Source organism: Heterodontus francisci, chromosome 32 (genome assembly GCF_036365525.1).
Source record: "Heterodontus francisci isolate sHetFra1 chromosome 32, sHetFra1.hap1, whole genome shotgun sequence".
Taxonomy (NCBI): Eukaryota; Metazoa; Chordata; class Chondrichthyes; order Heterodontiformes; family Heterodontidae; genus Heterodontus; species Heterodontus francisci.
In genome coordinates this window covers 22,229,332-22,245,738 of record NC_090402.1, presented here as the reverse complement: position 1 = coordinate 22,245,738, position 16,407 = coordinate 22,229,332, and the positions used below count along the sequence as shown (strand labels likewise).

General features: G+C 40.1%; 1 protein-coding gene across 6 annotated transcripts in view; it reads left to right on the top strand.

The window, feature by feature from the left end:
* pbx3b (pre-B-cell leukemia homeobox 3b) overlaps positions 1 to 16,407 on the top strand; it is a 266,799-nt gene that overhangs the window by 227,001 nt on the left and 23,391 nt on the right. For all 6 annotated transcript variants that reach the window (XM_068012461.1, XM_068012457.1, XM_068012462.1 and 3 more), the window contains exon 5: positions 8,897 to 9,032. In XM_068012461.1, the coding sequence (XP_067868562.1) occupies positions 8,897 to 9,032 (136 nt within the window). The remainder of the gene's footprint in view (positions 1 to 8,896; positions 9,033 to 16,407) is intronic.

Genomic DNA, 16,407 nt, shown 5'->3' with positions numbered 1-16,407 from the left:
CTTACTCTGACAATGTGAGGGAGAACTATGGACTTTCTGTGAGGGCGGTTCACGTGCTTTCTGGTGCTGAGAGTTGGTGCCCAATGAGCCAGGTGCCGCCGATCACTGACCTTACCAGATCACAAGATCATTGAACCATTTTTTGCACGATCCAGTCCTTCTCGTCGGCCTCCGACTGCTGTGTGGCCACCTCCATCCATGCTCCCTTGGTCTCACTGAGCAGATTTCTCCTTCCTGAGGCCAGGAAGAACAGCTCTATCCTCTCTGATACTGCATCAACTAATGCCCCCAGGGAGGCATCAGAGAAACAGGGTGCCGCCTGGGGATGCATCCATGCCCACAGAGGACCTCTGAGCTACCTGGTGCTGTATCACTGAAGGCAACAGTAAGCCTAGTCATTACTGCCGCTTGCCGTTTGAGATTACCTTCAGTGACCTGTTCCCACCTCCAGAACGCTTCCGGTGCGTCCAATTGGGTGCCAGACTCACACCCAGGCCAATTAACAACTTTACGTTTGAAAAGAGCACAGTGTTAGGACCCAGAAATGTTCCAGGCATTGGGTTCCCAACCCCTAACGAAAATTCAGCCCCAAGTTGTGTCTATACATTTTATGCCCTCGTCAAAGTTACAAATGACATCCTTGGTGACAGTGGTGCACAATCTGTCCTGATTCTTCAATATCTGTGTGTGCAGCCTTTGTTATACTGGATCACACCATCAGCCTGTTATGTTATCCAGCTGAATAGGGTTGCCCTTTCCTACTACCACTCTTACCTATCCAGTCATAGCCAGAGAATCTCTTGCAGTGGCTTCTCTTCTTGTACTCCCACCATCATCCAAGCTTGGCTTCCTCCTATTTTTCATTTACATGCTTCCCCTCAGCCACATTTATCTGCAGACATGGGGCAGAATGGGCTCCTGGGAGACAGGCTTGAAGGTGGGGTGGAGTGGGGGTGGTGACAGAATTGCAATGGAAAGCATGAGCCGGAGGGCCTGTCACCTTCCCATCGCACTGAAATTAAGTCAGGGGTTGGGAAAGGCTGAAGACGGCCTTTTGCCCAGAGGCCAATTCAGACCCTTAAGTGGCCAATCAGTAGCCACTTAAGGGCCTCTTCCCGCCGCTGCTGGAATTAAACCCGCAGACCAACGGTGGGGCGGGGTGGGGGGACTGGTGGTGGGGAATGCCTCCGCCATCTGGGGAAGTCGCTCAGTGAAACAAGGTGGCCTTTCTGCGGGCTTGGGGGAATCGGGTGGCTTCCTCTGTGGGCAACCTGTGGCCCTCCATTAGCACCCTTCCGTGCACCCTCCCCCACCTCATCCAGCAGGCCCTGGCGACCCTGCCTCACTTATTTTGGGTCCGGGGCTCTTGGAGGTGGGATCACTGTCCCAGGTAGTTAATTGACCGAGTGCCACTGAATTGCGCACGGGGGATCTGAAGGGCCAAAGCAAGTTTTCCTTGCCTTTTCGGCCCAGAGCCGGGACCCCCACCCGCTCGACTAAGTTCAGCCCATGATGTCAGGTTCCCCTTGTACGCTGACACCACCTCTCAGCCTCACTACTGCCCCTGTGTTGTCAGACATCTTGTTCGCCAGTCTTGGATGAGCTACAGTTTCCTCCACTTAAACATTGAGAAGACCAATCAGTGTGTCATTGCCCTCCGCTACAAATTTCATCCTCCTCCTCCTTCCTGGCCACTATCTCAGGATGAATCAAACTGTTTCCAACCTCCGCGTCCTATTTGATTCTGAACTGAGTTTTCAACCCCATATCAGCCAGGTATTAACTGAATGGCAGAACAGGCTCGAAGGTCTTCATGACCTCCTCCTGTGTTCCTATATCCTTTCCATTGCAAAAACCACTTGCATAAAATCCCCTGTCTCTGCCCCACTTCACTTCATCTGTTGAAATGCAATTCATGTTCTTGTTGCCTCCCTTGACCATTCCAATGCTGTCCTGGCCAACCTTCCTTAATCCACCGTCCATATACTGTAGCTTATCCAAAACTTTACTGCCTATATGCTAACTGTGACAAAGTCCAAGTCATGCATCACTCCTGTACCTGCTGATCTATATTGGCTTCTGGTTCACCAATGCCTGAATTCAAAAATTCCCATTATTATATTTAAATCACTTCATCGTCTCGCTACCTCGCTAACCTTCTCCAGACCTATAATCCTGCAAGAACTCTGTTCCTCCAACCTTTGACTCTTGTCCCACGCCCCTTGCCCCACTATTGGCAGCTGTACCTTCAGTTCTCTCGGCCGTAAACTGTGGCACCCCCTCCTTAAACTGCGACATCTCTCCACCTCTCTCCTCATTCAATATGCTCCTTAAAGTTACTTCTCTGACCAAGCTTTAGTCACCTGCCCTAATAATTTCTTCTTTGGCTTGGTGTCAATTTTTTCTTCTTACATTTCTGTGAAGTGCCGTGGGATGTTTTCCGACATTAAAGTATTTTATAAGTGCAAGTTGTTGCTTTGCACATCCTTGTAAAAACAATTTCTTAATGCCAAAGGGATCAAGGGATATAGGGAGAAAGCGGGGACAGGGTACTGAATTAGACGATCAGCCATGATCTTTTTTGAATGGCAGAGCAGGGCCGAATGGCCTACTCCTGTTCCTATTTTCTATGTTTCTAAGGCTTGTGAGATATGGAACATGCAGCTGTGCAGCCTACTCTCCAATCAGCAATGTCCCTTGTTATCTTGCACCCCCGGCTCCTTCTGCCCATTTGTGCTTTGTGTGTCAACCTTTGCACACTCCTCTGACTTGTTGCTTGATATCTATCAAGGCTGAAGCTTGGCAGAGTTAGAGTGAAGACATTTTTTGGCCCCATTTCTACTGCAACCAGCTCACCATCTTGCAGGAGAAATGTGAGAAGTACTCCAGTTACTCAGTGTACATTGCAAATGGGAGCTGCAAGAGAGGGTTTCAGAATAATTTTTAACTTTCTTTTCCTGTGTGCTCCTGATCTAATAGGACCTTTCTTAATGTATTTTTGCATTATTTGCTGTTGCCTCTGTCCTGCTGGGTGCTATTTCCCTCACCCCACACACCTCCAAACAAGGAATTGTTCCTTCAACGTGTCAGCAGCCCTTTACAAGCTGCTGAAAATTGTATCCCCGCAACCTTGGCACTCTTTCAGTATCCTGTTCATTTTCTGGGGAGGCTGGAACTGCATTATTGGCCCCATTGTTCTTCAAAACTCAGTATGTAAATACTGTAATGGAACTTCACCAAACTTGATATTCAGTTTTATTCTATGTTCATAGTCCTTCTGAAAATGCAGTTTAAAGTGGCAGATAAATCAGTGTGTTTAAAAATGAGCGATTTTGGTAATAAGTTGAGGGTAAGGAATATTCTTGGAAGATTATCACTTGTAATTCCCTGACTTTCAATACTTTCTTTTTGAATTAGTTTTTCGTAAAACTGGAGTGATGTGAATGGCTGTGGAAATTGTGCGGTGATTTAAAATGTTAAACTCTGATGAGCATGTTTCATTGCAATTTGTTCCTTCAAGCTTTGCAGATCTTGGTAAATGCTAACAATTTGGATGCTGAACATTGTGAAGCATAGCTCTATTTACCTCTCAAAAGTGTGAGAAAGAAGTTCGTAATTGGCACATATATACTCAAATGAGCTGAATATGTGGCAACAGAAATGATGAAGTTTCAGACATCAGCTAGCCAGGTGACCTGATTACATAAAAGTTGACAGCAATCTGAACAATTAACAAACTAATAAAAGTTCATGTTACTTAAAAAGTGTACTTTTATGGTGTGTATTATTAAAAATTGTTTACACAATTGAGGCGTATTCTTGTGTTTGTATTACCTCTGCAATGAACTTGATTCAGGTCAGTATTTTAGGGTGCATGCATTGGAATTCTAGTGTGGTGCCAGAATGAGTTTAAAATGGGGAGTTCTTGGATCTCTGGGGTACTTTATAAGCCTATCTGGAGTTAATTTAAATGTACACAGAGTGAGACACTTGAATTTGCACTCTCTAAACATTTAAATGTTAACTCCTAGGAGAGGAGCTTGGCGCAGGCGTGTAACCAAGCATGCACGAAGTTCTCTCCTGGGCAGGAGAATTGGAGTTCCAGCCAGGCGGTGTAAATAGAAACTGATATTAAAGCCAACAATCTGAGACCAGGAGCTACAGCATGAGTGCAGCATTAAACACTAAACTGTAATTTCTAAAGCTAGCTTTGCACAGTGCATTAAGACTGTGTTACTCTTAAAAATAAAGTAGCACTATTACTACATTGTACACTAAATCATTCTGTTATAGAATCTAAACACTAAAATGCATTTATTATAAACATGTTACCTCCTGCATATTTCTTGTATTTTTATTCCTGAGTGCTTATGTCTAAGTGTTGTTCGCAAATTATTTCCTGTGTACAAGAACTGTGGGGTCCTTTTTTTGGAAAACATGCAACATTAGTGTATACATAGTTCATTTTAAGTATATATTTAATATAATTTTCTTTGAATAAAGGAGAGAAAGAAAAGAAAAATCATCCACCCATCCCAACTAGAATATAGAAAATAGTGATGTCCATGCAGACTGTACATGAAGAGGGATGGGCAATAAATGCTGGCCTAGCCAGCAATGTCCATATCCTGTGAAAGAATAATAATGTGTCTCATTTGACCCGCAATAGAGACTTTATTCTTGAGGATATAGGTTCCAGTTCAGATGTGGCCAACATGTCAAAGATAGAATCATAAAAAAGTAAGTTATATACTGATGAAGAGACACAGTTTTAAATCAGTTTATTTGAAGTTTCTTGAACTTATGAAGCTTCATCTACTGGTTTACAGACAGGGCTGCATGTCACGGAATGCTGATGCCCAAATAAGAAGTGTGTGACATAAATAACAAATTTACTATATTATAGAGTAGCATGGGATAAAAATAGATCTGAATACTAGTGAACTTCTCTAAATTGAGAAAAAGTCATAGAGGTTAAAATTGAGTTAAAATTAATTTTCAAAACCCATGAACATCAAACACACCAGTCTCAAATGGAGCTTGTTAAAGATTAAAACATGTACTTATGTGGCACTTTTCATAAGAAGATCATAAGAACTAGGAGCAGGAGTAGGCCGTCTGGCCCCTCGAATTCATGCCCTCAAATTACTTTTGAAGTATAGTTAGTGTTTTTTTTTAGGTAAGTGTGGCAGCCATGTTATGCACAGCAAAGTCACAGAAACAGAAATGAGATGAATAACCAGTTAATTTGTTTTGGTGCTGTTGGTTGAGAGATGTTGGCCAGGATAGCAGGAGAACACCCTTGCACTTTGGAAAAAAAATGCATGGGAATGTTTTACATTCACTTGAACAAGTAGATGGCATCACTTGACAATGTAGCACTCTCTTAGTACTGCATGCAAGTATCTGCCAAAATGATGTGCTGAGGTCCTGGAGTGGGAATTGAGCCCACAGTCTTCCAGCTCAGTGGTGAGAGCGCTACCAGTAAGCCAAGCTGACACTCTAAAGCAGACATGAACCTCTATCTTACTTGCTGCCCACAGTTCACATATGTAGCTCCTCTGACAGAATGCAAGCACAGGAGAAGAGTAACCAGTTATTGTGCAGGAGAATGCAAGCCGCTGAACCTGAATAACTTGAAGAACAGTTTCCTTTTCCAAATGATGAAAAATATTTAATGCTCACTCCAGGGTTCCCCAGATCTGAATTCATCTGCTTTTTCTTGAGCATCACAGAAGTCTTGAGATTTTGAAAGCATGCCACTCAGCCAAGAATTGGATTTAAAAAAAAAACACAAACATTATGCCATTGAGAGGGTAGAATAACACACAGCTACAGTTAATAAAATTATTCCAGTGGATATTTTGTGTATTGAATATAATTGCGACGGATTGTAACATTTTGTGCATTGGTATTCAACCACAGATAGATAGAAAATTGGTTGGCAGACAGGAAACAAAGAGTAGGGATAAATGGGTCTTTTTCCGAATGGCAGGCAGTGACTAGTGGGGTACCGCAGGGATCGGTGCTAGGACCCCAGCTATTCACAATATATATTAATGATTTAGATGAGGGAACTAAATGTAATATCTCCAAATTTGCAGATGACACAAAACTGGGTGGGAGGGTCAGTTGTGAGGAGGATGCAGATAGGCTTCAGGGTGATTTGGAGAGGTTGCGTGAGTGGGCTGATGCATGGCAGATGCCGTATAATGTGGATAAATGTGAGGTTATCCACTTTGGTAGCAAAAACAGGAAGGCAGATTATTATCTGAATGGCCATAAACTGAGAGAGGGGAATATGCAGCAAGACCTGGGTGTTCTCCTACACCAGTCGCTGAAGGTAAGCATGCAGGTCCAACAGGCGGTAAAAAAGGCAAATAGTATGTTGGCCTTCATAGCGAGAGGATTCGAGTACAGGAGCAGCGATGTCTTGCTGCAATTATACAGGGCCTTGGTGAGACCACACCTGGAATATTGTGTGCAGTTTTGGTCTCCTTATCTGAGGAAGGATGTTCTTGCTATAGAGGGAGTGCAGCGAAGGTTTACCAGACTGACTCCTGGGATGGCAGGACTGAAATATGAGGAGAGATTGAGTCGGTTAGGATTATATTCACTGGAGTTCAGAAGAGTGAGGGGGATCTCATAGAAACCTATAAAATTTTAAACAAGATTTGACAGGGAGGATGCAGGAAGGATGTTCCCGATGGTGGGGGAGTCCAGAACCAGGGGTCATAGTCTAAAGATACAGGGTAAACCTTTCAGGACTGAGATGAGAAATTTCTTCACCCAGAGAGTGGTGAACCTGTGGAATTCGCTACCACAGAAAGCAGTTGAGGCCAAAACATTGTATGTTTTCAAGAAGGAGTTAGATATAGCTCTTGGGTCTAAAGGCATCAAAGGGTATTGGGCGAAAGCGGGAACAGGTTACTGAGTTGGATGATCAGCCATGATTATAATGAATGGCGGAGCAGGCTCGAAGGGCCGAATGGCCTACTCCAGCTCCTATTTTCTATGTTTCTAACGGAAACATGTAGTTCACAAGGTGGCTGGCCACCCATGGTCCGATCTGTTTTCTGTGTGTTGATCGTGTACTTTGTCCCCCTTAAATATCTCTCTCCCTATGTCTCGGTCAGAAAAGGTTTTATAATTATGGTTCATTGTTTGATTTTATCCTTGATTGATGATTCTGAATAAACGGCTGAAGATAATTTAAAAAAAAGGTTCAGCTCTAATATGTCAACATTTTTCTTTTCATTCTCAACACATTTGGACTGAATTTGAATGATTGCAAAGGCCACGTATACATTCTTTGTAATGCAGAAGGGAAGGAAAAGAGGTAGTACTTTTTTATATATGAAATGGACAAGAACTAAATCGCAATATAAAAACAAAATACTGCAGATGCTGGAAATCTGAAACACAACAAAAAATGCTTGAAATACTCAGCAGGTCTGGCAGCGCCTGTGGAGAGAGAAGCAAAGTTAACGTTTCAGGTCTGTGACCTTTCATCAGAACTAAATCTTTGTGTTTTTGCACTTGCAAACGATTAATTGATCCTTCATCATTCCGTTTACAGTTTAATACACTGATTTTAAATGAAAAGGTTTTTCATCTCCTGTGTTCACATTCAGTCACAATTTCAGACCTTGTCACATAACCAGCAGTGACTGTTTTGTTTGACATTACCATGTTTCCCATGAACTAAACACCTTGTATTGGTGTGGTAGGTAAGAAGTTTACAGGCCAGCCTGTGTTATTCTCCTCCAAGAGGATTATGCACCAAACACAACAGCAATGTTATAGTCACCATTACAGACACCTGCCTTTGTCACACTGGAATAACACAGTTTTGAACTGCAGATCAAGATCTCTGCTGGTTTGTTATATATACAGATTCTCTTAATGCAGCACACCTTGCACCTGTAGACAGTTAGAGGCTGAAACAAACAAGTAATTTCACTGGCAGCCAGGTCATCAGCAGGTGTGGTAAATTATAATAATTAAAGACAGTTGGAAGACGTCTTTAGAGAATTTGAATAACTTTATACAAGTTAAATTGAGCAGATGTGCATTTTTAAAATGATTTATTTAAAGGGGAGAGTGCATAAACAAGGCAATAAGAATGGTCACACAATAGAGAGATGAATGTTACTCCAGGGAGATTCGGTGTGCTGTGCTGGAGTGAGCACTGATTGTTAAGCTGCAGAGAAACAAAAGAGACTGTGCACTGTGGGAATGATGCACTGCTCCATATTGTGGCACAAAGTAGAAGCGCCCTCCATCCAATCCCCCCAGAGGCATAGAGAAAGCAATCCTGAAGGGTGCAAGAACAAGTGTCTCCACAGGCACATTGTCTCTTTGGTCACAGTTGAGTCAATTGGCCCATAGATATATTTTTAGCATGATTCAGTTCTGAAACTGAAAACTTCTGCTTACACTTCCCAAAAGTATGCTGCTTGCAGAATGTAAAGAGGTGCCAATTATATGGTTGTCTTTGAGTATCGATGATGTGTCTTTAGTTACATTCAGACACGTGCCTAGATGTTGTTTAATGGTTCTTTTCTGTGCCATTATCGTACTGAGGTATTGTTCATTGGCTGTTCCTTCACTAGTTGGTGTTATATTTGCATCACTGGACTTTTAGATTTTTAGCTAATATAGGTTTAAAAATGTGTTGGAAATACTTTCAAAATGAATGTTGATTCTGTTTGTGGTATTAAAGCAGAAATGGGAAAAATATGAAATATCCTTTAAATGAATTTGTTTCATGGTTTATTCATTTATTTGCTTTTTGAAAAAGAGTATGAAGAATAAGTCAAATTTAAAATTGAGAAGTACAATTGGTTATTGTCAAATTAGAAGAAAAATCAAAATGTGTCTTTCATCTTTTTAGACGAAAACGACGCAATTTCAGCAAACAAGCAACAGAAGTCTTGAACGAGTATTTTTACTCGCACCTCAGCAATCCCTATCCCAGTGAAGAAGCCAAAGAAGAGCTGGCAAAGAAGTGCAGCATCACAGTATCACAGGTGAGCTGAGACACCATACAATTTCTGAATTTAGTACAAAGGAAAATACCACCTCTAAGTTAAATATTGGAAGACGGTTGGAAAAAGTAGCGTAGAAACCTTCATGTTCAATGCGATAACTTCAAATTCAACCATAATGGTATGGTTTAGGTGTACTGGCTGATATTTTTTGTTAGAAGACATCTGTTCACAGTCTATAAAACTGATGGTTGAGTTGCTATTTGTTTAATCTAGTTTATTCTCTGTCTTGGTATCACAGTTGACTAGATGAAAAAATAGACAGCCGTTAACAAAAAATGTAAACTTATGGAAGATAGAGTAATTGAAAATATTTGTTCAATGAAAAAATAATTATACAAAATACTTGCAAATTACTGAAATTAATTAAACATTGCATCAAAATGTAAATATTTATGAAGCATGAAAAATATTAAAGTTGTGCAATGAATTGGCCATCCCCAAAGCTCCGGAGTTAATTTTTCGACATGTGGAAATGTGTTCCTAAATAAAATAGCAATATGGCACAATTTTTATCCCGTTGTTTTTGTTTTACTTGGAAATTCATGCAGCAGGTCTATGCTGCATATCAAGAAATGTCTGCCTTTATACAAGATGGGAACTAAAGTTTTAAAATATATATTTATGCATATAGACTCATAACGGTTCAGGTATTGGGACTGAGATTACTTTTCTGTGGCCAACAATTCCTGCATTTAAAGTGCCCATCTGTCTTGTGCAGTTAAAAGGAATCATAGAATTTTACAGCATAGAAGGAGACCATTTGGTCTATTGTGCCAGTGCTGGCTCTTTGAGAGAGCTGTCCAAATAAACAGAATTCTTCCCTAAAAGAGCTCATCTCACCAACTTGTGGACCTAGTTGTCATGTTTAGGTCTGTGTAATGATGTAACGGCACAGTAATACATGGTGATATTTACTGTTTGGTCCATACTTTTCACTCCATACAACAGCATATATGTGTGCCATTTCTGCCACATTTTATACTTTAAAGCAGTAGTGTCAGACTTACTACCTCTAAGTCAGGAAGTGTAGCTTTTAATTCCATATTGTGACTAGCCACTAATTTATTTCTATTTGTTTAAACTGAGACTCCCAAAGTTCTTGTTTGCTATATGACCGTTTGGTAAATTTATTTGGGAATCATATTTGGTTTTAAACTTACTACTTAATTCCTATTTAGGGGATTTTCAAGATGGTGGTCAGTCACCACATTGGAGAGTTCTGTGAAGCAGCTCACTTGATGAAAGTGAGCATTCTTAAACCCACTTTTCCTTGCAAAACAGTCTCTATTAATGTATCAGATTTTTTCTTAAATTGCACATGCAAAAAATTAAAAGTAATAAGGTAAATCTGTGGTATAAATCAAATATGTCAGAGGCATCCATGGAACATGATTTGTGTTTCCACTTGTGAGACTGACCATAACTCACTTGTGACTTTGTCGCTCATGAGTTATCCAGTCAGCCTCACTTGTGGACATATAAATCATACTTTATGACTGACCATGACACCTACTCTATTTATACCTATCAAGGTGCTTGCTAGATGCCATGGGTATTGGGCTTGTTTCTAAACTCAGAATGATGAAATGTGTTGATTAGGGTGATACAAACAGTAATCCTGGACTTCTGTGAGGCTTACATATCAATCTTCCAGCTCATAATATATTTAAAGCGGTGTGGCTGAGGGTTAAATGGATTGTGCTTTAACTATTCATGGCTTCTGTTCTATTTTTGACATAATGATCAAGTTAACCTCTAGAGGAACTTTCAGAAGCATAATTAGAATCTGGCATGAGGTTTGCTAATTAATTAATATTATTCCAATTGTTCCAACTAAGATTTGAAGAAAGGTCATCCGTAAAAGATCTGCTGAAAAGATAATTCCTGCTGAGTGAATAACCTACATCTATTAAATTTTATTTATTAATCTTGAGTATTTGCTTAATGGAAGTGTATGTGAAATTGTGCCGTGTATTTGGTTGGGCCCTCCATAAGCTATTATTTGCAAAGGAGGTTTTTAGAAGTGCATTCAAACTACAATATAGTCTGTTAGTGGGAGTATCTGCTGACAAGGAAATTATTTGCATAAGCTAAATGCTGTTGGAGAATGTTTTGGTGTCAAAGCACAAGTTCCCTCGAAATTAGTATTCCTATTAAGGGGGTGTCTATTAACTGTATGTTGTATTCATATAACTTTGTGGATTTGACTGTTGCCAATGGAACTAGTTTCACAAGTATTCAGGCAAGAAGTCAAATTCAATCAGTAAACAATCAACAATAAAACTTTGTACTTCACCTGCCTCAGGTAATTTATGATGATGGAAATAGCAAACTTGCTGGAACAGCAATTGGTGTATAGGTAGCTAAATGTCATTGTCTCTGGCTATAATGAAAATCTAGACAGCCTTTGCATCTGGTACTACAGATTTCTGAACAGGGAAAACTAGATATAAAATGTTAACCTATACAACTTGGGTATTGTTCTAAAAATGTATAAGTTCTTGGGTGTACTTTACATTCTGTTGAATTAACTGATCACAGTTACTTGTTAGTGAGTATATCTTCCTTGATTCCCTCAAATAAAGGCTATGATTTTGATTAAATAATATTTAATTTCTGATAAACAGATGAAACACAATGAATTTTTAAACAACATATATTTTTCTGCACCAATTGTGCAGAATAACAGTTCAAATAACAATGGTGGATGTGTGAGTTCTATTATACTCAACTTCAGACTAAAAACATTTGGTTCTCAGACTTAGAAAGTGCACATTTGAAGAAGAATTGTTGCTATACTTACAAACATACAACTAAAGCAGCAATATAGCAAATGAAGTGGGAGCCTGTCTCTCAAGTGAGTGATCATAGTGAAGTCCCAGAGTACAATGTCACTCTAATCTGCCAGCTATGGTTAGTGGCAGTTTACTTGATGGAGAAGCGTACAAAGGTAAGCTGCTAAGGTAAGGGGAAACTACTATTTGGTCCCATTCACAAGCACCATTTCTTATAATAAGGAATTGCATTGTGGATATTGCATTTTATCAACATAATATTCTCGAGGGCAAAAATACATTCACTATTTTTACAGATTAATAGATACTTGGATCTTTGATTTGATTTTGTGTTCGTCTCCAATTTCTAAACATTGATATTCCATACAACACACCCACCCTTTCTCAGACTAGACACAGACGGGCGGTGCAGTGGTTAGCACTGCAGCCTCACAGTTCCAGCGACCCAGGTTCGGTTCTGGGCACTGCCTGTGCGGAGTTTGCAAGTTCTCCCTGGGACCGCGTGGGTTTCCGCCGGGTGCTCCGGTTTCCTCCCACCGCTAAAGACTTGCAGGTTGATAGGTAAATTGGCCATTGTAAATTTCCCCTAGTGTAGGTAGGAGAATAATAGGGAATATGGGATTAATGTAGGAGGGGATGTGGTAGGGAATATAGGATTAATGTAGAATTAGTATAAATGGGCGGTTGATGGTCAGCACAGACTTGGTGGGCCGAAGGGCCTGTTTCAGTGCTGTATCTCTCTATGACTCTAATCAGACACACACTCCTCTCACAAACCATACATATATTCACCCCTTCCCAACCCCTGCAACCTTGTTTGCTGCACACATGTCCCCTTCAAAAACCGGCCCACACCTACTTCTACCCACATACGATGCACACACATAACCCACCCTCATACTCCACACACAAATGCCTCCCTCCCATGCACTGTCCACACCCATATATTCTTTGTGCATGCTATGCATACATATATGTCCCCTTTTACATATGTGCAGCTTCTCCTATACATGTGCATCAAAGAGTTTCTTGGGTTTCAAAACCCAACTGGTATAACAGTCATGAGGTTCAAATAAACCAACAAACTGTTAAGATTAATGAAAAACCTGAGTACAGACAGATCATTAGAGAGCACCAATAAACATTAAAAAAAACAAAACACAGAACTCCCTCTGTATCACACATTGTTTATGGCTCCCTTACTAATAGAGAAACCATAAAAGACCCTGTCGATAACGCGCTATGTGGACGGCTCCCAGTGACAGAATGGTAGTATTATCTACTGCAATTAGAAATAGAAGCACAAAGCAAGAGAGAATTTCAGCCATATGTGTGTGTTTTTTTTGTGGGGCAGCACATGAAATTAAGCCAATATAGCTAAATATCAACATTGTATGAAACATGTGAAGTATCCAAATATTCTGTATGAGAATATCTAGGAACAAATGTCATTAAAAATGCCACTATAAAATTCCATTTGCCCTGGATACAGCTCCCAAAATGTATCCTTTTATAAGTACATGTACATCAGTAAATGTGCATTTGAATCTTAGCAGCCAAGTGCAGCCATATTTAAAAAAAAAGAATTACAGGCATTTCACTCGGTGTCCCTTATTATGCTCAAACCCTCTATTAAATATTCTTTGTAAAAATAGAGACTGATGATTCAAGTTCAGGGGAAGAGACCTGCATCAAGAGTTGCAGCAGACTACCATGTCTGCTGTGCTTTGGCTGCAGATAAACTGTCTCATCTGTTCCACAGACACTCTGCCTGTGAGGGAAAGCGCTTTTTACAGAAGCAGATGAGTATCCTGCAGGGCGTCAGGAATAGTGAATATTTATACTGCAGAAGGCACTGGCACTACTGACAGAAGGCACTGGGAAATAATACAGAAATGTGCCACTACACAATGGCTACAGTATAATTTGTTAGCCTTAATTTTACATTTTATGCAACAATTTACATGTTATTTTTAATCCATTTCTTGCTGCTCAGTCAGGGTAATATAAAAGGACTGTTTTGCTGTCCAAGTGTACTTTTCTGTAATTAGGTTCTGTTGGAAACATTATAAAACGTACTGAGGACACAATTACCTGGTTGTCAATGATAGGTTATTTTTCAATACATTTCAACTTCCTAGAGGGAATGTCTTCATGCACTGCCAGTTACTGTCAGCACAGGAGGTCTTTGCAGGTACAAGAACGGATCTAATATACAATGAAACCACAACATAACATTAAACAATGTTAACAATAAAAAGTAGCATGCACCAGGCAACAAAACCTAAACTGAAGGCAGATATGGCAGCTAAATTCACTTGACCTTTGCTTTCATGATTTATGACATCAGCATTTACACTAGGTTATGGTAGCATAGCGGTTATGTTACTGGATTAGTAATTCATGAGACCTTGAGTTCAAATCCCATCAACTCTATTTGAATTCAGTTTTTAAAATCTGCAAATAAATCAATAAAAGTGATCATAAAGCTGCCGGATTGTCTTAAAAATCCAACTTGTTCACTAATGTCCTTTTATGGAAGGAAATCAGTTGTCTTTACCTGGTCTAACTCCAGTTCCACACTAATGTTGGTTGACTCTTAATTGCCATCTGAAGTGGCCGAAACAGCTACTCAGTTGTATTTGTTCAAGAAGATGGCCCACCATTTCCAGGCAACCTGGTTTGACAATAAAAATGCCTTTTCAGCAAAGCCCATATCTTGAGAATGGATTTAAAAAAAAAGTCCAGTTAAGTTTACAAACAGTTTAAGTGAAGCAGAAGTAGATTTTTCTTTCGTAATTTGTACTCCATTTTTGTGGCAGACAGGAGTTAACCCATAGGGACTGCTTTGTTCCAATGTAAATGCTGCAATTTTGAGTATTTGTAAAAATTGGATACACAAGTAGAACCATTCAAGCTTGGTTTTTCTGCCACTGTAAACAGCCTTTAGGCTAAAAAGTAACAGTGACAGAAAGCTGAAGCCCACTTGCTCTCTCCTTACTGGCAGTGCACTAGTTTTACTCGGAATTACCAGTACAGAACTTCTGTAGTGATCAGATAAGTCTCAGGGCAGAAAAACATTTTGAAAAAGAATTGTGTATGTACAAGAGTCTGTATAACCCCCTTTTCTTAGCTTCCCAGACTTTTCTAACCATTGGGGATAGCATCATACCAATAAATGTGAATGCAACTGCTTCCCTGTTAGATTTTTGGGAGGTTTTGGTCAGTTACGTCATATTTAAGTCACTAATGCCTATAAATTGAGCAGCTTTACTGGCAAAGGATGAACAGGTTAACATTACAGAGCCACTTTGTATAAAAAAGTATAAACGGTCTGTCATATTGAAGATATATATTTTGTTCATTATTATTCAAGTTTGTTGTGTGATTTCTCCGGGTGCGTATTTTGCTTCAAGAAGTTAAAATACGTGACAAATTATCCAGATAACAGTTTGGTCTATTTTAAAAAAGAAACTGTGTCCTGGAGCTTATACAACGTGTGGGCACTCAGCATGCACAAATGTTCAAAATGTTTTTATTTGGAGGCTTCAGATACAGCAGGCTACTGACACTGATTCTGTTACTAGTCGACTTGGGTTGCACAGTCACAGTCACTCAGTTCACAGAGTGTGCCCACAATTGGGCCTTTCTGAACTGTTTACTGTCTGTCGCATTGCCTGAAAATGTGCCCAGGGAAAGGCACCTGCTCCAGCAGAGAAGATGGCTTTTGTTAATTAAAGAGACCACATTATCTTTTTGTGCTTCATTACGGAGAAAGTTCCAAAACAAATTCACTTTTTTATATTGTTGGAGAGGCCTGAAGTAATGCAGTCCAAGATTAGATTAGGAAAACCAAGGTCACCCCCACACTTTTTATTCAAATATTCCAAACATTAATTTAAACCATTTTTTTTCTTAAATGTCACTTAATCTAAATGCTTACGGTATATTCATAATTTAATTAAGTTAAATCAGACTATTTTAAGCTAAGAACAGTTGTGGCATTTTCTGTTGTAACCGTGTGAACATCTGATGGGGTCATATGGGCAAGGGAATTGCCCAATGCTATACCAAACCAAAAAAGAAGGTTCAGTCCATTGTCAGTGCTGAATTAGTTGATCCCAGATGGAGCCCCATTAAGATACTCCAACTGGTCTCTGTTCCTCTGGGATAAACATCAGCTAATGCTTCCTCCTGAATGGTATACCAGTGACCACTGCTAATAAATGTATGTTTAGATATTAGGCAAGAACAGAATTGGGTTTGAATGTAACAAACAATATAATACTGGAGATACTGGAATTCTGAAACAAACACAGAACGTGCTGGAAACACACAGTAAGTCAGGCTCAACATCTGTGGAGAGAAGCAGCCAATCAGCGTTTCAGGCATGCCCATCACCAGAACCAGAAACTATTAGAGGTAGGGCAGTGCCTGAAAGATTGACATGTTGCTTCTCTCCACAGATGCTGTGCCTGCCTTTTTGGGACTTGAATGTGATGTGCAACGTGACCAAATAACCCAGTGACACTCACTGTCCAGGCCTAAACATGACAAAC